Source organism: Podarcis liolepis (genome assembly GCF_965112155.1).
Source record: "Podarcis liolepis genome assembly, chromosome: 12".
Classification (NCBI taxonomy): Eukaryota; Metazoa; Chordata; class Lepidosauria; order Squamata; family Lacertidae; genus Podarcis; species Podarcis liolepis.
Window position 1 is genome coordinate 4,373,041 of NC_139563.1, and position 22,655 is coordinate 4,395,695.

General features: G+C 46.2%; 3 protein-coding genes across 4 annotated transcripts in view; 1 reads left to right on the plus strand and 2 right to left on the minus strand.

The window, feature by feature from the left end:
- The window catches only part of LOC310689504 (cathelicidin-related peptide Oh-Cath-like), a 69,409-nt gene extending 59,922 nt beyond the window's left edge, over window positions 1-9,487 (plus strand). Inside the window, exon 5 of the transcript XR_014517446.1 lies at window positions 9,443-9,487. The gene's annotated coding sequence lies outside the window, so the exon portion shown is untranslated. The remainder of the gene's footprint in view (window positions 1-9,442) is intronic.
- LOC310689505 (cathelicidin-4-like) lies at window positions 3,054-13,397 on the minus strand. The gene is made up of 4 exons (XM_083467297.1): window positions 13,046-13,397; window positions 7,329-7,436; window positions 5,069-5,155; window positions 3,054-4,562 (listed from the first exon to the last, which is right to left on the minus strand). Exons 1-4 carry the CDS (start codon window positions 13,232-13,234, stop codon window positions 4,434-4,436), a joined length of 513 nt encoding a protein of 170 aa, XP_083323423.1. The 5' UTR covers window positions 13,235-13,397; the 3' UTR covers window positions 3,054-4,433.
- Window positions 13,398-19,837: 6,440 nt separating this feature from the next.
- KLHL18 (kelch like family member 18) overlaps window positions 19,838-22,655 on the minus strand; it is a 51,831-nt gene continuing 49,013 nt past the window's right edge. For both annotated transcript variants that reach the window (XM_083467015.1, XM_083467014.1), the window contains exon 10: window positions 19,838-22,523. In XM_083467015.1, the coding sequence (XP_083323141.1) occupies window positions 22,137-22,523 (387 nt within the window). In that variant the 3' untranslated portion in view covers window positions 19,838-22,136. The remainder of the gene's footprint in view (window positions 22,524-22,655) is intronic.

The window sequence follows — 22,655 nt, forward strand, 5'->3', positions numbered from 1 at the left end:
TGTAATTTGAAGCTGTGGGTTCGAGTCCTACCCTCCGGAACAGGAGAAAACAAGCTGGTTCCTTCTTCCATGTGACATCCTTTAAGATATTTGAAGATGGCCTATTGAACAATTTTGGAACAAAATATATGAAGAAATCAAAAAGATGTTTAAAACATCTTTTAGTAGAAAACCGGAGGCATTCCTTTTAGGTATAATCACAAACGATACTCCTGACAATCAAAGGAAAGTATTTCTCTATGAGACAACAGCTGCCAGGATACTCATAGCAAAAAAATGGAAAGGGAGAAAAATTCCACAAATGAAAGAATGGCAAATTAAATTTTGTGACTATATGAATCTGGCAAGACTCACAGCGTTCATAAGGGGACAATCAGACCAAAAATTATTGAAAGAATGGGGATGTGCTAGAGAGTATATGAAAAAACATTGTTCTGGAGTAAGCATATCGGTATGTAACGAATGATGCTTTGCAGGGTTAAAGAAAGAGAAAAATGGTGCAAAAAGTATAAAGATAGAGGTAATCTACATTAGACACAACAATTTAGAAAGAGTAAAAATTTTGAGGTCTTAGAACAAAGTAAGGAAGTGAATATGTATGTAATAACTAGATTAGAATGATGATATCGTTTTATTTGTAGATGTGTGTTCTTTTTTCTTTTGTGGTTTTTTGGGACTGTTTGTACTGTTTTATTTTGGATTCAATGTTTGTTTGAATCCAATTTTTGTAATTTTGCACTGAAAATAAAAAAAATAAAAAAGATATTTGAAGATGGCTCTCATATCTCCTCTCAGTTTCCTCTTATCCAGGCTAAATCTACTCCTTCAACCATTCCTCATCAGGCTCAGTTTTCAGACCCTTGATCATCTTGGTCACCCTCCCCTGTCCACCTTCCAGCTTGTCAATATCCTTCTTAAACTGTGGTACCCAGAACTGGACACTGTGTTCCAGGCGTGTCCAAATTTAGTTGGAGTGGCAACCCAACATTTTATTATTTTTTTTTTAAATATTTTTTTATTTCATTTTCCACCGTGATAACACAAACCACAAAGCAAGATGATACACAAAAACCGAAAAAGAAAAAATAAGAAACAGAAAAAAGAAAAAAGAAGGGACAATAAACATATAAACAATAAAAACTAACTTAATTCTTCACAAATCCAACCTTTTAAACATCTTGGTTGACTTCCTCAAATCCCTCCCTTCTGAGTTTCCTTGTAATTAAAAGTAACAGCTTTCCAATATCATTATTAAACTAAAACAATTTCCAATTATAGTCCATCCTATTCACTTTTCTTAACATTCTAAATCCCATTTATTTAATTATAACTTAATTTAATCCTAGGCCTATTTGTTTCTTTCAAGTCGTTTCTAATTTTTTATATTACAATATTTATTCAAATAGTCCTTAAATTTCCTCCAGTCCTCTTGGAACTCCTCTTCTTTCTGGTCGTGGATTCTTCCGGTCAGGTCAGCTAGCTCCGAAAAGTCCATCATCTTCATCTGCCAATCTTCCACTGTTGGTAGTTCTTGTTTTCCAATTTTTAGCAAGTAATATTTGGGCGGCCGCTGTGGCATACAAAAATAATTTAACATCTTTCTTGGGCTCAACCCAGCATTTTATTGTCATGTGGAATTTTTTTTTGCCATAGGTCTTTGGGTCCCGTCGACCATGTGCATTTTAACCGCAGACTTGCTCATTTTATAACCAGTGCGCCGGAGGAATCATAGAATCATAGAATCCTAGAGTTGGAAGAGACCACAAGGGCCATCGAGTCCAACCCCCTGCCAAGCAGGAAACACCATCAGAGCACTCCTGACATATGGTTGTCAAGCCTCTGCTTAAAGAATCCTTAAAATCTGCTTAAAATTGGAATCCAGGCCAATTTTACTCTGCCTCCCTAGTCATGTGGAATTTGTCAAAGTATTTATAGTACTTACAAAACTCTTCACAGCAAGAACACCAACCGTCTGGTTGTAGGATATTGCTTCACAAGCTCTAAAAACATGGTCACCTAAGCAATGTCAGATATAACTGGATATTTTTTAATTGCTCTAATGATAAAGTCCATTGTGGCAAGTATCTGTGGGACGGCTGAGTTTGCATTTTGCCATTGAGCAGGTCAATGAAATGTTGGCTTGTTGCCAGACCCAGTTGTGGATCATTATTGACACATAGGGCAATGGTATTATTTCTTATTTCGACTAAGCAAACCACATAACCCTTGGATTAACTATTAACTAATCCTGGCAACGGGTTTGGTGTTGGTTCGCCACAAGGTGGTTGGGGTCATGAAGAGTCGGACACGACTAAACAACTAAACAACAACAACAGTTGCAAAAGGTTTGTATAGTTCAAGCTATGGTTTTCCCAGTTGTGATGTATGGAAGTGAGAGCTGGACCATCAAGAAGGTTGATCGCCAAAGAATGGATGTTTTTGAATTATGGTGCTGGAGGAGACTCTTGAGAGTCCCATGGACTGCAAGAAGATCAAACCTCTCCATTCTGAAGGAAATCAGCCCTGAGTGCTCACTGGAAGGACAGATCCTGAAGCTGAGGCTCCAAGACTTTGGCCACCTCAGGAGAAGAGAAGACTCTCTGGAAAAGACCCTGATGTTGGGAAAGATGGAGGGCAGAAGGAGAAGGGGACGACAGAGGACGAGATGGTTGGACAGTGTTCTCGAAGCTACCAGCATGAGTTTGACCAAACTGCAGGAGGCAGTGGAAGACAGGAGTGCCTGGCGCGCTCTGGTCCAGGGGGTCACGAAGAGGCGGACACGACTAAATGACTAAACAGCAACAGTTGCAAAAGGTGTTTTACTATTACTATTCATGTTTATTGAAGGTTTCCATGACTGACTATTGCAGATAACCTCTGATGGAACCTGCAAACCGAGTTGCAATCGTCACTCAAAGCAATTTATGGGCAATTTGTGGCAAAACATCATCGCATCTGCCACCCGAGACCACATTAAAATGTAAAAATTGAACCTTTCTGCTGCTCGGTTGCAGGTACCGAGGCAGCGTTACAAGACACCAACGAAACCCAAAGTTGTAAAAAGTATTTATTGCACTAAGATTAAAAGCAGCCACTATTTCAGGCCACGACCCACAAGATTCAAGTTGGGAAAACCCTGGTCTATGAGAACCAGAATGACTGTCAAACTCTTTCAGTGGTGTTGGAAAAATGCAACATTTAAAACACACACACCTCTCATTCGCATCCTAGAATACTAATAATATTTGGATACAAAGAGTCTACAGTAATATTCTACCAGCCAAATGAGTTTAGAAAATCAATGATTTTTTAGATTTTTATTTGATATTTTATTAAAAGAACTTCGCTTATAAAAAACAAAAGTGGTGAAGAGGGTGGAAAAGTGAACGAATATAAAAATAATTAAAATTTTCAGTTACGTTTCCACACGTTAGTATACAAATGTAGAGAGTTGTATTATCCCAATACAAATTCCTTTATCAATAAGCTCGTATATTTTGCATAAAGTCATTCCAAGTATCATTATATTTATCCAAAGAAAGTCTGCGTCTATAAGCGGTCCGTTTGTACGTTGCTAATAGGTAAAGGTAAAGGGACCCCTGACCATTAGGTCCAGTCGCGGAAGACTCTGGGGTTGCGGCACTCATCTTGCTTTATTGGCCAAGGGAGCCGGCATACAGCTTCTGGGTCATGTGGCCAGCATGACTAAGCCGCTTCTGGCGAACCAGAGCAGCGCACGGAAATGCCGTTTACCTTCCCACCGGAGCGGTACCTATTTATCTACTTGCACTTTGATGTGTTTTCGAACTGCTAGGTTGGCAGGAGCAGGGACCGAGCAACGGGAGCTCACCCCGTCACGGGGATTCGAACCGCCGACCTTCGGATCGGCAAGTCCTAGGCTCTGTGGTTTAACCCGCAGCGCCACCCGCGTCCCACATTCCAAGTATCATTCTATTTATCCAAAGAAAGTCTGCGTCTATAAGCGGTCCCTTTGTATGTTGCTAACAGGCAACACAGTGGTACCTCGGGTTACAGACGCTTCAGGTTACAGACTCCGCTAACCCAGAAATAGTGCTTCAGGTTAAGAACTTTGCTTCAGGATGAGAACAGAAATCGTGCTCTGGTGGCGCGGTGGCAGCGGGAGGCCCCATTAGCTAAAGTGGTGCTTCAGGTTAAGAACAGTTTCAGGTTAAGAACGGACCTCTGGAACGAATTAAGTACTTAACCCGAGGTACCACTGCATTTAAAACACCCAGAAACCTCACTGGCATCCTAGAATAACAATAATATTTGGATAGCACGAGTCTACAGTAATATTCTAACCAGCCAAATGAGTTCGGAAAATCAAATGTCCATGGGACCAAAGCGATTTCGGAAAGGTTCCAACTCCGAGAGGGATGCTCAGCTTGGCAGACGAGGGCAAGGGGGTGTTTTTACTCTTCTTCGGGGGCTGTCAGAGCTGCAGTAGAAAAGGAAGATGGGAAATACTGCTCCACAAATATTCTGGGCTGGGAGGCCTCCATCGCTTGGGGTCTGGTGTTCCTGCTGTTGGGGTTGTTTGCCTGCAAAGATTTGGAAGAACGAGAGGAAGAGTCAACAAAGGTCTTCTTCCGCTTCCGTTTGGCGATAAAAAACACAAACAAAACAGGCAGCGCAGGGATTGAATCAAAGCATCCAATACGTTCAAACCCTCCATCATTTCTCCGAGGAAAATAGGAACCTCCTAAGGGAAAGAGGGACATTCCGGGAACAACTCAGAAACTGGGACTGGGCTTCTGTAAATCCTGGACTGTTCCTGGAAAATAGGGACACTCGGAGGGTCTGTATGTTGTGAACCACCCTGAGATCTTTGGAGGAAGGGCAGAAGAAAGATAGAAAGATAGAAAGATAGAAAGATAGAAAGATAGAAAGATAGAAAGAAAGAAAGAAAGAAAGAAAGAAAGAAAGAAAGAAAGAAAGAAAGAAAGAAAGAAAGAAAGAAGGATTCCAGACGCATGACAACCCTAAATTAGCCTCGCACTCCCAGTAAAACCATTTATGGTCCCAGTTCAGCTGGCAAACAGCTCACCTGCAACGGATGGCAATTCACAGATGTCAGCGGTGAGTCTTGCATGAAGTTATGTACTGAGACCTCGGCAGAACAATCCCTGGTGGTCTGGAGAGGAGGAAAATGGGTCAGGATTCATCCTGAGCTTCTAGACCAGGGGTAGCCAACCCCCAAGAGACTGCGATCTACTCACAGAGTTAAAAACTGGCAGTTCTTGAGCTTTTTTAAGGGGAGTTCTTGAGCTTTTTTAAGGGGAGCTTTTTGGGGGGGGACAGTGATCTACTGGTGATCTGCCACAAACGTCCGGTGATCTCCCGGTAGAACACGATCTACCTGTTGGACGTGCCTGTTCTAGACCAAAGAGGGGAACCCAGAGGCGGAGCTAGAGCTAGCTGTGCACCTGGGGGCGGCGCGAGTGTCCTAGGGAGGCCCCACCCACGGCGAATAATAATAATAATAATAATAATAATAATAATAATAATAATAATTTATTATTTGTACCCCGCCCATCTGGCTGGGTTTCCCCAGCCACTCTGGGCGGCTTCCATAGAAACCAAAAAACACTAAAATATCATACATTAAAAACTTCCCAGAACAGGGCTGCCTTAAGATGTCTTCTGAATGTCAGGTAGTTGTTTATCATTTTGACATCTGATGGGAGGGCGTTCCACAGGGCGGGCGCCACTACCGAGAAGGCCCTCTGCCTGGTTCCCTGTAGCTTTGCTTCTCGCAATGAGGGAACCGCCAGAAGGCCCTCGGCGCTGGACCTCAGCGTCCGGGCAGAATGATGGGGGTGGAGACGCTCCTTCAGGTCTACTGGACCGAGGCCGTTTAGGGCTTTAAAGGTCAACACCAGCACTTTGAATTGTGCTCGGAAACGTACTGGGAGCCAATGTAGGTCTTTCAAGACCGGTGTTATGTGGTCTCGGCGGCCGCCCCCAGTCACCAGTCTAGCTGCCGCATTCTGGATTAGCTGTAGTTTCCGAGTCACCTTCAAAGGTAGCCCCACGTAGAGCGCATTGCAGTAGTCCAAGCGGGAGATAACTAGAGCATGCACCACTCTGGCGAGACAGTCCGCGGGCAGGTAGGGTCTCAGCCTGCGTACCAGATGGAGCTGGTAGACAGCTGCCCGGGATACAGAATTGACCTGCGCCTTCATGGACAGCTGTGAGTCCAAAATGACTCCCAGGCTACGCACCTGGTCCTTCAGGGGCACAGTTACCCTATTCAGGACCAGGGAGTCCTCCACACCAGCCCGCCCCCTGTCCCCCCAAAACAGTACTTCTGTCTTGTCAGGATTGAACTTCAATCCATTAGCCACCATCCATCCAGGGGGCGGGATGGCAATGTTACCCCCCTCCTCAGGGATGACACCCATGGTGGCCTACACCCACCTTCCTCTGCCAGTTTGAGGGACCCCCCCATTGTGCCCCCCCCCCCACAGAAGCTGTTGGACTCCCATCAGCCCCGGCAAATGTGGCCAATGGCCAGGGACAATGGGAGTTATAGTTTTGTTGACGGAGAAATCTGAGGGCTCCCTTGGACAAAAAACAAGGACACCAGCCAGGAATACCAGAGCAAAACAGCAGCCAGTAGACTTGGTCTTTATTGAAGATTGTCGCGACAGGACTCCCACCTGCCACAAGGTGGAACAAGATGGAAGCCACAAACAAAAGAAGACCCCAACTTTTATCAGCTACTAATTCCCCATGCTACACCCCTAAGGCTACATCATTGACACATCACAAAGAGGAGGGGTTGAGGGAGGAGTTGTGGTGGTAACCTGAGTGTCTTGTCACCTGTCCGTTTCCTCCTTTCCCCCTCCCTATGAGTACTTTCCAGAGGACAAAGAGGAGTTCGCAGTTTCCTGCCCCCAGAGGGAAGGGCTGGTCACTGTCCTTGGTTTCAGTCCGTACTGAATCCACTTCCATATGCAGGTCCTTGAGTGTGAGTGTGATGATCTTCTGTCTAGGACCATCAAGGTTGGCATGCCAACTGGGTAGGGCTTGCTGCGGACCTGTTGGTACGCTTGGGGGGTTATGGCTCCCCCCTTTGATAGCCCTTCCTTCATGGTGTAAAATAAAAGTGGAACGGTACAGATCTAATGTACGGCTGATTTTCTATGACTTTATAACAGAAGCGTCTCGTATGTCGTGTGTCGTGTTTCTACAAACTGAATGATTGGGGGGGGGGTTGTTTCCAGTTTAGCAACAACAACAGCATCTGGAGGCAGGACCACACGCACCAGGTATTCGAACCAGAGCCCAACCCTGTCACTCACCCCATTCGGTTTGTATTTGCAGTCTCCAATCCTGTACTTGCCCGTTTTCTGACAGAGGGTCTCCTTGATGGTGAAGTCCATGCTGAAGTGAACCCCCCAGTCAAATCTCTATGGAATGGAATAATAAATAAATAAATGAATGAATGAATAAATAAATAAATAAATAAATAAATAATAAAATTGGAAGCAAGAAGAAATTCCAACGAAAGAAGAATGGCAGACGAAATCAATGGACTATGCAGAACGGGACAAAATGACAGGAAGGATCCGAAATCTGTGGGATTTACAGAAGATCGGAAGAAGTCTATGAATTATTTGAAGAGCGACTGTAATCGACAGATTACGCTAGTAGACGTTTTGTAAGGAGAAATATACAAAGTGTTACAAAGTAGAAAAAGGATAGAGATATTGGTTATGAGTTTGAAATGTAATAGGGAAGATAAGAAATGCATACTGAGAGATTAGACTGGAAAATTTTCAGATAGGACTGATGGAAGTCAAAAAAATTTGAATAAGATGTAAAAGTATGTTTAATTATTGCTGAAAATGGTATGTTAATTCTTGGTATGTTAGTTCTTGGTATGAGCTTTCGTGTGCATAGAACTAACTTAGTTGGTCTTTAAGGTGCTACTGGAAGGAATTTTTTTATTTTGACCAAATATATAAGACATTAAAAACACACAATCAAATGATTAGTTTAATACAATCAAATGATTGTATTAACACCAAATATATAAGACATTAAAAACACAAAATCAAATGATTAGTTTAAATACAATTCGAACCACATTTAAAATCAAAATAAAACTAAGTGGGAACCCTTGAATCATAACAGCAGGGGCAAGGAATTAAAAGTTCACCAGGCCCGGCCACCCGTGCTGGGGGGGGGGGCGATACAAAGAGCCAAGGAGGCGACTTACATCAAGGGTCCCATAGAAAGAAGGGAGTCAGGCTGAACCCCGACCAAAGGCCAGGCGGAACAGCTCCGTCTTGCAGGCCCTGCGAGAAGATGTCAAATCCCGCAGGGCCCCAGTCTCTTGTGACAGAGCGTTGCACCAGACTGCCCCCCCAATAATATATTTGAGGGGGCTCGGCTCCCCCCAAAGTTGATAGCCATTGCCATTCAAGGAGTGCGTGCATGCCACGTCACGTGATTGATTGTACAGGGTGAGGCTTACCTGACCCCCCCCCCCAATATTTTATTCAAGTTTGCACCCCTGGGTGAGAGGGTTTGTCTGTGTTTGAATAGGGTGACCCTATGACCTGACACAGGAACTAAGCATTTATCATTACTAAGTATTTATCAATGACAAACCTATGACAAATCTATTTTTTTCTAAGATATTTATTAAAGTTTCACAAATTATATAATCAAACACAACAATACAAGCAAACACAAACAAGGGAAAAAAACCCTATGACAAATCTAGACAGCATCTTAAAAAGCAGAGACAACACCTTGCCAACAAAGGTCTGTATAGTAAAAGCTATGGTTTTCCCAGTAGTGATGTATGGAAGTGAGAGCTGGACCATAAAGAAGGCTGATTGCCGACGAATTGATGCTTTTGGATTATGGTGCTGGAGGAGACTCTGGAGAGTCCCATGGACTGCAAGAAGATCAAACCTCTCCATTCTGAAGGAAATCAGCCCTGAGTGCTCACTGGAAGGACAGATCCTGAAGCTGAGGCTCCAAGACTTTGGCCACCTCATGAGAAGAGAAGACTCCCTGGAAAAGACCCTGAGTTGGGAAAGATGGAGGGCACAAGGAGAAGGGGACGACAGAGGACGAGATGGTGGGACAGTGTTCTCAAAGCTACCAGCATGAGTTTGACCAAACTGCGGGAGGCAGTGGAAGACAGGAGTGCCTGGCGTGCTCAGGTCCATGGGTCACAAAGAGTCGGACACGACTAAACGACTAAACAACAACAACAATTATTTATCATTACAAAAGACTGGCCAGGCTCCCCAGGGTATCCAATCAAGTAAGCAGGCAATCCAGTCAAGTGACCATTAAACAGGTAACCTGTCAGACGAGATAAACAAGTCACTCAGATTTCTGTTTTAGACCGCCTTTTCTATGATGTAGGTATGATGTATCTGGGGGGTGGTCTTAGGTTACACCCCTTCTGTGATGTATGTATGATGTATGGAGGGGTGGTCTTGAGCTCCAGGGCAGGGAATTTAAAATGTCTATATAAGGCCTTGTGCACCATTATTTTGAGTTCCTCCTCCTTTCCTGCGTGTGAAGGGAGCACCCTGTTGCAACAGATCAATAAAGATCAGGCTTACTAGCTGCTTTGCTTCTCAATATTCTCTAGCTGGCCTCTGTTATTTTCTCCTACCAATAGGAAACCTACAAAGGACTCTATATGGGCTCTTGGATACCCCATAAGGGGAAAAGGGCAGGTTTTGTTTACAACATTAGGCCCGGCACTCCTGAGCAAATCCTGTTTCTTCTAATAAAGAGTTAACTCCACTTTCTGTGTGTGATTTATTGCTGGCTCGCTCCTGACAGAGAGGCAGGTCTCTGCCTTCAAGGCGCTTGCAATCTACAGTCTTTCCCTCTATCTTTTTGGAAGGATGCAGGAAAAGTTCAGAAGCATTTTCTAGCTGATGCATAAGATGAAGAAGAAAAGGACTTCTTCCCTCAGTTGGGCCCCACGCAGTCTTCCTCCAGAATCTCCCCGTAAGTTTTTGGCAATAGGGAATGAGCGAGCCAGTGAGTGGCTGGAGCACCAGGGAAATGGTTGCATTTTTGATAAAAGCAGCATAAACAAAGCGTTAACAGGAATTCAGTTGCTGCTCTTCGTGTGGAGTTACAGAGAGTTTAACGGGGGCTGTTTAAAAGCGAAGGCAGGAAAAAGATATGCGGCGATGTGAACACTTAACAGATTTATCAGGGCCTGATAGGATTAGAAAATCTGTTTGAATTTAAAGGCGAACCAGAGTAGCACACGGAAATGCCGTTTACCTTCCCGCCGGAGCGGTACTTATTTATCTACTTGCACTTTGATGTGCTGTCAAACTGCTAGGTTGGCAGGAGCAGGGACCAAGCAACAGGAGCTCACCCCATTCGCGGGGATTCGAACCACTGACCTTCGGATCAGCAAGTCCTAGGCTCTGTGGTTTAACCCACAGCGCCACCCGCGTCCCACATTCCAAGTATCATTCTATTTATCCAAAGAAAGTCTCATAGGATTAGAAAATCTGTTTGAATTTAAAGGTATGTTCAGATTAGCGTCTTAAAATGCAATGAGGTCATTGCCCCTTCCCTCTGCATTTGAAACCATTAATGTGCATTAGCTTTTTGGTTCCTGTCTGTAATAGGTATGAGTTACTCGTGCGTAAGCTGGTGCCTTTCTCGGTTAATTTGCCTTGTTAAACCTTTCTGACTGCACAGCCCCTTCTCATTGCGGCTGCCTCAGTCACTGGCAGCATCCGTCAGTGGGCGTTTCTTTAACCTCTTCCAGCATAAAAGTTGTTTGACACCCAGTCTCCTCCTCCTCTCACTGCACGGGAGTCTTCTGCGCAGGGAAGGCGTGGGTAGCGGAGGACCTGGGCTCTCCTCACTGATGTCCAGTGAAGAGTCCTGGAGCCCTCCCTCCGATTCCCCCATCTGCCTCCCTTTATCCCCGGTGTTGCGCTAATTGGCTTCCCCCTCTACTGAGCTGTTTCTCCCCCTGCTGCTGGGTCCTTCGCCAGCATCATCTGGGAGCCTCCCCTTCGCCTCTCCCTCCGATGTCAGTTCCCTGACACTGTCCTTAACCCCCCCCATCCCTTCCCCTGAACTCCTATTCCTTTTTAAACAATTCCCCCCCCCCTTGCGACATAATCAGGAGTTCCTACATCCCAGGGGGTTGGACTAGATGGCTGTTCTAGGATTCTACAATGACCATTACTAACAACCCAAAGTTGTAGTAGCAGGACATTACACCACGCCAGATACAAAGCAAACAAACAGTAAGTAATAAGAGGAAGAAATCGTGACACAGCAAAATAAATCAAAATAAAAAAATTCCTTCCAGTAGCACCTTAAAGACCAACTAAGTTAGTTCTTGGTATGAGCTTTCGTGTGCATGCACACTTCTTCAGATACACTGAAACAGAAGTTGCCAGATCCTTCTATATAGTGAGAAGGTGGGGAGGGGTATTACTCAGAAGGGTGGTGGGAATGGGAGATTGGCAGATAGCTGAGATGAGCCTGGTGACGACTCTTAACGACTGCAATAGGTCTTACAGGAAAAGGCAAGGGGTGAGAAGGTGAAAAATAGCTAGTCATGTATAATGGGATAAGAATCCAATGTCTCTGTTGAGACCAGGTCTCTCCATAAATCAAGGCATCCATATTCCCTGAGCTGACATGGATGGTGACGTGGAACAGAGGAAATAAAATCCCTCCAGTTGACATAAAAGCTTTTTCGACCCTCCATCCCTCTGGAAACACACTGTTTATGTGTTACTGTTTCCGCAACAGCCAAAGTCTACAAGTTCTTATAGTGCAAAGACAAATGTATACCCCTCCACCAGTTTTTTCCCTTGCTGGGATCCTAACATCCATGTCAAAAGTTATTTAGAAAGACAAGCTTGCATGTTGCCCTTGCACTTTCTGTTGTAAAGACAGGAAATTGCTTTGCAAAATATGCTTTGTTGGGAGAGGTTTGCACTAAAGTGACGATAAAAATTTCAGGATTATTATTATTGCAAAAAACGGATAACCGAAATTAAGACTGGAAGAATGAGAAACAGAGGAAATGTGCAAATAAGGAAAGACTGGCACTAAAGTGCTGAATTTTCATCTGGGGCACTGAAGGTATGATTGGAAAGATGTGCATGGGAAGAACTATGGAGAAAGAACTGGAAATTTACAGCCTGTGTAGTATTGAGGGAAAATCTAATCAAGATGTTTTATAGATGGTACTTAACACCTACCAAAATAGCTAAAATGTATAAGACAAAACCAAATCTGTGCTGGAGGTGTGGTAAAACAGAGGGGACACTTATACATGTTTGGTGGACCTGTGAAAAAATCAAAAGCTTCTGGAATATAGTATATGATGAGCTTAAAAAAATGTTTAAGTATAACTTTTTGAAAAATACAGAAGCTTTTCTGCTAGGGATAACGGACACAGGTATAGCAAGAGAAGATCAGAAAATATTCCTCTATGCCACAGGAGCGGCAAGGATCCTAAATGCTTAAAAGTGGAAAAAAGAAATTGTGCCAACAAAAAGGGAATGGCAAGACAAACAGAGTATATGGAACTGGCTAGATTAACAGAGGCAATTAGAGATCACAACAGACAAGAGTTTCAAAAAGCATGGGGAAAACGCAGAGAATACTTCACAAAACAGTCCCCTAAAATACATACCTGGACTTGTTTCAGCTTAATGTCTGCAGGATACTTTGTGGATATTTAAGTTATAATTAGAAAAATCTTAATAATTATTCATAAAGGAAACAGCTTATAAGAAGTAAATAAGGAGGCCAGAATCAGGATAAAGGAAGTCTTTTATTTGGTTGTTTGTACTGTTGTATGTTATGCTTATTGTATTTCTGTACTGGAGGGTGGGGTGTTTATGTTATGTTGTAAATAAAATTGTCAATAAAAATTATTTTTTAAAAAAAAGGAAAGATGAGCAATGGAAATAAACTGAAAGTGACAGATCTGACCATCCCTGAACAGGAGGACGTTTCAGGGAATCGAACCCATCATACTTACTGTTTTGCGCGTGCTTCTGATCTTCCACAGCCTGAAGACGGCTTGCCCGCCTGATTCCTGGTTGTATTCTTCGACGGCCATCCTGGCTACGTTTCGGGGGAGCAGCGCCGGGGGGGATTCTGAGCCCGGGAGTGTTGCTGCGGAGATTCCCAGGGTCCCCAAAATCGCCCCTACCAGGAGGAGCGCCATAGCCTATCCTCTGTCCTGTCTGAGCAAGAGAATACTGCTGCCCTGCTCTCTAGTCTCTGGACAGAGACAGGAGCCCCAGATCAAAAGCCAAACTGTTGGAGGACGTGAACTTGCTCAATCCACTTGGCAGAAAACTCCAGCCACCCACATCCTCCTAAAACCTAAACAGTGAATCCACTTGGGAACGTGCGTCGCTAAGCTAGGATAACATGCAAGGCTTTTGGTTTCTATAGGAGCAGATACAAGACAAAGCAGGGAGACAGCTTCCTTCTGCTCTTCAAGCCAATTTCTTGGAAAGGATATTTACGCAGCTGGATAAGCAGGGTACCCAAAAATTAATAAGGATATAGGGTACCGCTTGCAAGGGATCTGTTCCCTTCCTCACTCAGCTGCAGGCTTCCAGAAGATCCCACACAAAGCAGTGGAGCTCGGGGTGGAGCTCAGAGCTGGTGTCCAGGGGCCCACAGTTTGGTAAAGGTAAAGGGACCCCTGACTATTAGGTCCAGTCGTGGCCAACTCTGGGGTTGCAGTGCTCATCTCGCTTTATTGGACAAGGGAGCCGGCGTACAGCTTCTGGGTCATGTGGCCAGCATGACTAAGCCGCTTCTGGCGAACCAGAGCAGCGCATGGAAACGCCGTTTACCTTCGTGCCGGAGCGGTACCTATTTATCTACTTGCACTTTGTGCTTTCAAACTGCTAAGTTGGCAGGAGCAGGGACCGAGCAACGGGAGCTCACCCCGTCATTGCAGGGATTCGAACCGCCGACCTTCTGTTGTTTAACCCACAGCGCCACCCGCATCCCCCACCACTTGGTGGGCCAATAAATAACCACTTGGGCATCTAATGCAGCAAGCAGGAAACAGGCTGGCATGGGCGTGCCAGGGGGCCGGCTGGCCACAGGGTACCTCCTTATTTGAAAAAAATGTTTTATAGGCAGTTTAATGGGGACGCAGGTGGCGCTGTGGGTTAAACCACAGAGCCTAGGACTTGCCGATCAGAAGGTCGGCGGTGAGCAGTCAGGGCTGATTTCCTTCAGAATGGAGAGGTTTGATCTTCTTGCAGTCCATGGGACTCTCAAGAGTCTCCTCCAGCACCAGAATTCAAAAGCATCGATTCTTTGGCGATCAGCCTTCTTGATGGTCCAGCTCTCACTTGTGTACATCACTACTGGGAAAACCATAGCTTGAACTATACGGACCTTTGTTGGCAAGGTGATGTCTCTGCTTTTTAAGATGTTTAGTACTATCCACAATTTGTTGGCATCCGTCTTTATGTTTCTTTCAATAGCTTTTGGTGATCATGGGAATTTCCGAACCCCTGACCGATCCAGGACCCCCCACCAGACCATGGTTATCCACAATGGGTATATTTGTAAACACACAAAAATATTTCAGATGCCAGCAAGCCTCTGGCGACATTGTCAGAAACGAAACTGATTTTTGTGAGCCCCCTGGGGTTCCTGGAAATTCCCAGAGAGTTGCGAATGTGCTGTAATATTTATGTTGTGACAAGAATAGCTCGGCAGAGCATGAGACTCTTAATCTCAGAATTGTGGGTTTGACCCCCACATTGGATGGAAGATTCCTGCGTTGCGGAGGGTGGGAATCGACGATTCTCCCTGTCCCTTCCAACTCTACAAGTCTGTGATTCTGTGAAAAACGTCCAGGAGAAAAGACATTTAGGAGACATGTATAGATAAAGAGCACTCCTAGATACATCGAGGTCTCTCTGATAAAGCTTAAGGTTGCAATAAGAATTTTAAGGTCTTAGATATATATTAAATGTTCATTAATGTACCAACCAAGCATGTACATAGATCAGCACAGGAAGACCGACCTGAAACCATTTTTGATTCCCAAACGGACCAAATGTTTTCTCTGCAAGGTCAAAGGAAAATGGAAAAGCCTCCCCATTGTCTTTTCCTTCACAAATCCTGTCTTAAGGGCACATTTAAGATATGAATAGGGTGTGAGCCTGTGACCTGGCTCAGGAACTAAGTATTTATCATTACAAAAGACTGGCCAGGCTCCCCAGGCAATCCAATCAAGTAAGCATTAACAGGTAACCTGCCAGATAGGAGATAAACAACGCACTCAGATTTCTGCTGTAGACCGCCCTTTCTGTGATGTAGGTATGATGTGTCCCGGGGTGGTCTTGGACTTCAGGGCGGGCAATTTCAAAAGTCTTTATAAGCCATTGCACAGCAATTTTGGGGGGTCCTCTTCCTCTCTTGCGGGTGAGGGGAGCACCCTGTTGCAACAGATCAATAAAGATCAGGCTTACTAGCTGCTTTGCTTCTCAATATTCTCTGGCTGGCCTCTGTTATTTTCTCCTACCAATAGGGAACCTACGTAAGGACTCTATATGGGCTCTTGGATACCCCATAAGGGAAAGGGGGCAGATTGGGCAGATTTTATTTACAACAAGGTCCATTTCTTCCAAAATTCAAGACAAATTTCAAAATTGGGAGGTCAGCATCAAAGGAGTATCTGCGCTCGTCTCTTTGGGAAAGCCTGGGCAGAGTTACAAGGCCTCTTCCTACAAAAACAAACAAACCTCGGAGCCGAAGCACACAAGATCAAAGTCTGCAGAGTTCACGCAAGGAGAGAAAATACGTGGTATTTCCTCTCTGCCGTTAAATAAAACGTGAAAGAAAATAATCAAGCCACACCGGTTAGTTTGCCCCCTGGGCACCCCATAGTTTTTACTCACGGGGGGGGGGGGGAGACACACCAATTTAAAGAGCCATGTTGCTGTTCAGGGAAGTTTTTAACGTGTGACATTTTAATGTATTTCTCATCTTTGTTGGAAACTGCCCAGAGTGGCTGGGGAAACCCAGCCAGATGGGCGGGGTACAAATAAATTATTATTATTATTATTATTATTATTATTATTATTATTATTATTATTATTACAGACTGAGCAATACCAGACAACAAGTCATGCCAGATGAATCTCATCTCCTCCTTTTTTTCATGGAGTTACAAACTTGGTGGATCAGGGGGATGCTGTGTAGCATATCTTGATTTGAGGAAGGCCTTTGACAAAATCCCCCATGATATTCTTGTAGCGAAGGTGACATGAGCATAGCCAGGATTTTTTTTGGGGGGGGCAGCCAAAGTTGCTGAGCTTTTCTTGGGAAATTGTGGGTAAGAATAATACCCCATAGACAGGACATTAGCCCCCCCCCCTGCCCTCACCCATGGAAGGTAGTAAAATGTGCGCCGGATGATGAGGTTAGGTGGATTTGGAACGAGTTGGCTGACCAAGCCCAAAATCTATTCATTTATGGTTCCTCGTCATTCTGAGGGAAAGTGACAAGTCGTGTGCCCTAGGGTTCTATCCTGGGCCCAGTGTCTTTGTAAATGACTTGGACAAAGGAATTGAGGGGAAGGAATTATTATTGTTGTTGTTGTTGTTGTTTAGTCGTGTCCGCCTCTTCGTGACCCCCTGGACCAGAGCACGCCAGGCACTCCTGTCTTCCACTGCCTCCCGCAGTTTGGTCAAACTCATGCTGGTAGCTTCGAGAACACTGTCCCACCATCTCCTCCTCTGTCGTCCCCTTCTCCTTGTGCCCTCCATCTTTCCCAGCATCAGGGTCTTTTCCAGGGAGTCTTCTCTTCTCATGAGGTGGCCAAAGTCTTGGAGCCTCAGCTTCAGGATCTGTCCTTCCAGTGAGCACTTAGGGCTGATTTCCTTCAGAATGGATAGGTTGGATCTTCTTGCAGTCCATGGGACTCTCAAGAGTCTCCTCCATCACCAGAAATCAAAAGCATCAATTCTTCGGCGATCAGCCTTCTTCATGGTCCAGCTTTCGTTGTTGTTGTTGTTGTTTCAAGAGAACTTAGGGCCAGACTAGAGGCTGACATTGGCTGTGTGATTTCTGCCTGTGTAGCCTTTTTTATTTTTTAAAAAAACTAGCAGAGAGTAGCTGCCCGGGACTGGGACTGTGCATGGGAAAGTAAGGAGAGTCTGAGTGCAGGATCAGGCCAAAGGCCCACCTTCAGTCGTCGTCCCCCAACTGCCTCACAGGGGCAAGATCTACCAGGAAGAGTCGCTGTGCCCCTGAGCTGTCCTGTTTCTCTGAGAGTTAATTTATCTGACACCGTGTGGGTTCTTGCTGACCTGCTCCCGGCTCCACCTCCAGATATTCTGCGTGCAAAGCAGAGGCTTCCTTTCCTCCGTTGCCTCCGCGGTCCTTTTCTTTCTAGACTGTAAGCCTCTCGAGGCAAGACCTGCCCTCCTTTTCTTTGCAAAGGACATTCTCTGGCACTAATCCATCGCAAACATGTGCACAGAACTGCTGGCAAAGGCATTTTGACAAAATAGTTCCCATGCGTTTATTTCCAGGAAGCCAAACTGGTTCTGTCTAGAAGTCAAGGCGTTTAACGTCGATGGTTCCTTGCTGTGGAAATCTTCTTCCAGCAGAGATTGGGGTTGCATTGCTGCTTTTGAGGAATTCTCTTGGGAAGCTCTTAAAAAAATGTCAACATGCCTATTCCATCCCTTGAACCTTTGGCTCACCTGGTGGTTTCCCCACCCGGGCTCTGACCAGATTTTATTTCCCCACTCAAGTTTCCCTGCTTCGGCAGCAAGCACTTCAATGCATTCAATGGACCTCAGGGTTCTGGGTTCGAGTTCCACGTTGGTAAGAAGATATCGGGGGGGTGTGTGTTCAAGCTTCCAACTCTATAATTCCATGATTCTATGTACTGTGGTACATAGAATGACAAACCTAGACAGCATCTTAAAAAGCAGAGACATCACCTTGCCAACAAAGGTCCGTATAGTTCAAGCTCTGGTTTTCCCAGTAGTGATGTATGGAAGTGAGAGCTGGACCATAAAGACGGCTGATTGCCGAAGAATGGATGCTTTTGAATTATGGTGCTGGAGGAGACTCTTGAGAGTCGAGTCCCATAGAGTGCAAGAAGACCAAACCTATCCATTCTGAAGGAAATCAGCCCTGTGTGCTCACCGGAAGGAAAGATCCTGAAGCTGAGGCTCCAAGACTTTGGCCACCTCATGAGAAGAGAAGACTCCCTGGAAAAGACCCTGATGTTGGGAAAGATGGAGGGCACAAGGAGAAGGGGACAACAGAGGATGAGATGGCTGGACAGTGTTCTCGAAGCTATCAGCATGAGTTTGACCAAACTGTGGGAGGCAGTGGAAGACAGGAGTGCCTGGCGTGCTCTGGTCCAAGGGTCACGAAGAGTCGGACACGACTAAACGACTAAACAACAACACAACATGTACTGTGGTTGATGTAAAGACATCAGGTCCCTACACGTGTAACCACCACAGGGGACACATCCATCGAGTTACAAGGTCATGGTCTTCCTTATTAAGCAGCAATGTCAGAGGCTACGTTAGACAAGAAATACTCTCCCGCCCCATTGCAATTCCTCCCAAAGTCCCTCTGTTCTTAAAAGCCCCTTTCAGTCCAATCCCTGCTGAACACGGTTGCCTGGAGAGTGTGAGAGTCTGGAAGTGGGTGGCTTGGTTTTGGTACCGGAGGACAGTATGAACGTACCTTCACAACGACCCGCAGATCGGCTTTTGGGGCACATGCCTGCGAAAAGCTGGCTGTGGGGTGGTTGCTTCCTGATCCTTGGCTTCTTGGCTCCCTGCTTCTTGATCCTCGGACCCTTGACTTCTTGACTCCCGGCTCTCTGACCCTCGGACTCCTGGACTCCCATTCCTGCTCCCACCCGGCCATCTTGCCCCCGGTCCTGATATCCCCTGCTGGGACTTTGATTGCCCATGAACTGGACCGTGACAGATACCTTCCCAGGTTGACAGACCCCATCTGAGATATGGCCCACAGCAGGGAAGAAGCACCTTGAGATCTTCTCTTGAAGAGGACCAAGACTGCTACTCAGTATGGGAACTGAAGACCCCACACCTGGGAGTGAATGCTCAAAACAGGAATGAGTATAACTGGACAAGGTGGTGGTTGTGGGAACATGGACAAGGGCAGTGATGGAGTCTAGTTTGAACCAGGTGGGGAAACAGCTGTGCCATGCAGAGGAACTTCCACACTTAGATGAGAATCTACACTATGGCCCTGAAGTTACCTGGAGTTATGGAAAAATGAGTGTGCAATCTAAAGGTAAAGGTAAAGGGACCCCTGACCATTAGGTCCAGTCATGCCCGACTCTGGGGTTGCGGCGCTCATCTCACTTTACTGGCTGAGGGAGCTGGCGTACAGCTTCCGGGTCATGTGGCCAGCCGCTTCTGGAGAACCAGAGCAGCACACAGAAACACCGTTTACCTTCCTGCTGGAGCGGTACCTATTTTTCTACTTGTACTGGCGTGCTTTCAAACTGCTAGGTTGGCAGGAGCAGTGACCGAGCAACGGGAGCTCACCCCGCCGCGGGGATTCGAACCGCCGACCTTCTGATCGGCAAGTCCTAGGCTCTGTGGTTTAACCCACAGCACCACCCATGCAATCTATAGCCATGTAATTTCTACGACTTCTGAACCATGTGAATGACCCCGCAAAAGGATTTCAGTAAACTGGCTTAGGGAGATAACGCAGGCAAAATACGCCGAAGGCAAGCCACATTCACGAAACAAGAAAGAACGACCGAGCAGCCGAGAAATAAAGTTTCTTTCAAGTTAAATATATTTGGGCTAGGGAGAGCAGAGGTATCGTCACCTAACCTTCACTCTGCCTCGGATTTCACCAACCACCACAAGAACGGACAACACTTTTTTTTTAAAGTACATGATTTCACATTGACACAAGTGGATGGCCTTGTTACGTTTATACGGAAAGGCTCGCCGGTTTGCTCAGAAGCCCCTTCTCGATCCAGGACTCTCGCCGCCGTTTCGATTTTCTTGCCCCAAATCGGTTTTCTCCTGGCAGTTATGGAAATTCACAATACTGTTCATGGATGAAGGGCATGCACAAAATCACAGGCTATGGAAATCCCAAGCGCATCCAGCGTACGTTAATTCAACACTCGCTCCCTCTGCAATTTTCAGCTCGCAAGTCTTGCAACTGAGTTAAGTTCCTCTGAGCCACTTGTGTGAAAACGTCTCATTTCAAGATGTTGGGATCTCTCTTGCCCCAACGGGAATGTAGGTGGCAGGAGTCGGTCTAAAATGGAAGCAGCTCTAACAGGTAAGCTACCTACGGATAGGGGCACAGCCCATTTAACTTAAGGGGGGGGGGAAAGGAGGTGGGGTTCAGAGGACCCAACTGGCCTTTCGATCTTTGTGCAAAACTGGAGTGGTGTAATGTTCAGACAGAAGAATGATGGAGGCAGAACAGCAGAGCTGACTCATTGCCACTGTGTTAAACTACAGTGGTTTTGAAAACACACACACACACACATTCAACAGTACCTCGATTTGGCTTTGATGCTACCAGTTCCTCGAAAGGTGGAGAGAGAGAGGGGGAAGACACGCAGCTTTTTCCAGCTTGAAATTTGGCAACCTGATAGTGCTTAGCATAGATGGAGGACAGAGTAGAAGCTAGACTTTGAGTAAGGAAGGTGTTGGTCTGAAAACCAAGTAGCCCCTGTGCTGATAAACAGCTGATAATTTTGAGGGGGGGAGGTGGGATGAGGAAGGACCACCATGAGGAAATGTTGCCCCCGTAAGAATTGGTTGTGTATACTTATCCTAACTCACAGGTTTCTCCCTGGCCGTTTTGCCCCTCGCTCATAAATCTGTAAACCTCCCATTTACTCTTAGAAGCTGCTATTTCTCACTCTCCACAGCAAGAAAACGGATGTCCTACAACAGCTATCAAAACAGACACCCGACAGCCTGCAGGGCACAAACCACCACCATCTGAGAGCTCAAAATCCCCAAGAACAAAAGGACGTGGTCACAGTTCCTCCCTGTCAGAAATCAGATACGCTTTTTTTGCTTAAGGCTTGTGCGTCTCCAAAGATAGCCCTAAGCGGAAGAGCATTTCCTGTCTAAAAAAAAAATCTCAGATCTGGGGATGAGAATTTTGATTTGATGTGAAGGGTCGCCGCAAGCAGCGCAGGAACAACTTTGTGGGAATGACGGGGCTCAGCCGAAACATCTAGTTTCCAGGAAATTGTATGGATGTGTTGACGATGCCAAGCCAACTACTGCTGTTTCAGAATTCACCAGAGACAGGATTGGGCCCCCTTATGCTACACGCTCCCTCTTAACGCAGAATGCACCGTGGCCCTATCTTTTTGTTTCTGAAGACATGAGAGCCTTTTCTTGCTTTCTGCACGCAGCTAGAACGCTAGAGGGGAGCTATCCTTGCCTTTGGAGCAAAAGGAGAGGAAACCATCAAACAGAGCTTTGCATGTGCATCTGCGCCACCTAGTGGCCAGGTGTAGGAAGGGGCAGACTCTTCCTGAACTGTGTTTCTCTGCAGAAAATGACTTCATTTTTCCTTGGGGAGAGGGAATAATTGCACCTCTGTGTTGACCACGAAATAAAAGACGGTGGGTGTTTTCCTGGCCAACGTACTGTCCTCGCCCTGGAAGAGAAGGGAGCTCCCTTTCAAGCTTTTAAGGGGCACGACGAAAGAAGCGTCTTATTACTCCTAGGAAAAGCCCACCTGACCTAAGCAGACTTACACCCACGGCACAATCACAAGGGGATCAAGGCAGCATCAGCGGAGGCACAGAAGGAGCTTGGCAGAGCCCAGGAGGAAGAGGCAGATGAGGCTTCATTCACATGGCCTGAAATCTCCAGACTCCGTGACACTGCGGGACCTCGCTCAACGGCCACGTGGCCCTGATCCATGGGGTTGTTTGTGCGCTTCCCAAATGACAATGGCCCAAGCACCTGGAAACGATGTCAAAGTCGAGTCTCTCTGCAGATCACCCCCTCGAGGCGAGGCTCCCGGCTGCGGAAGTCCTGGCTTTCGGGCGCCGCAGGCTCGTGCCACCTCCCGCCCTCCGCTCAGATAGTCAGGAGCGGTATGCAGCCCACCCCAACCCCTCCCTCGTGGCACACCATGGGGGCCATGAACGTCCAGCGGTTGGTTTCCGGGTCGTACATTTCTACGGAGCTCAGATTGGACTGTCCGTCGTAGCCCCCCACAGCGTAGAGGCGGCCACAGTTCGCCACCAGGGAGACGCGGCTGCGCCGGGTGTTCATGGAGACGATCAGGTACCACTGGTCCGCCATGGAGTTGTAGACTTCGGCAATGCTGAGGAAGCCGGAGCCGTCGTAGCCGCCGCAGACAAACAACTTGCTGCCCAGGGAGGCGGCGCCGTGACGACAGCGCTTGTTGAGCATGCTGGAAACGTTGTGCCAGGAAGCCATGTGGTGGTTGTAGTATTCCACCTAGAAGGAAGGGCGAGGGAGTCAGGCTAGGGCACAGTCTGATCCCCTCCTTTTGTAATCCTCATAGAACTCTAGCCCAATGGTTGCCATTGATTCGACTCTGAATTGATTTTAGAATGTACCGTGTATACT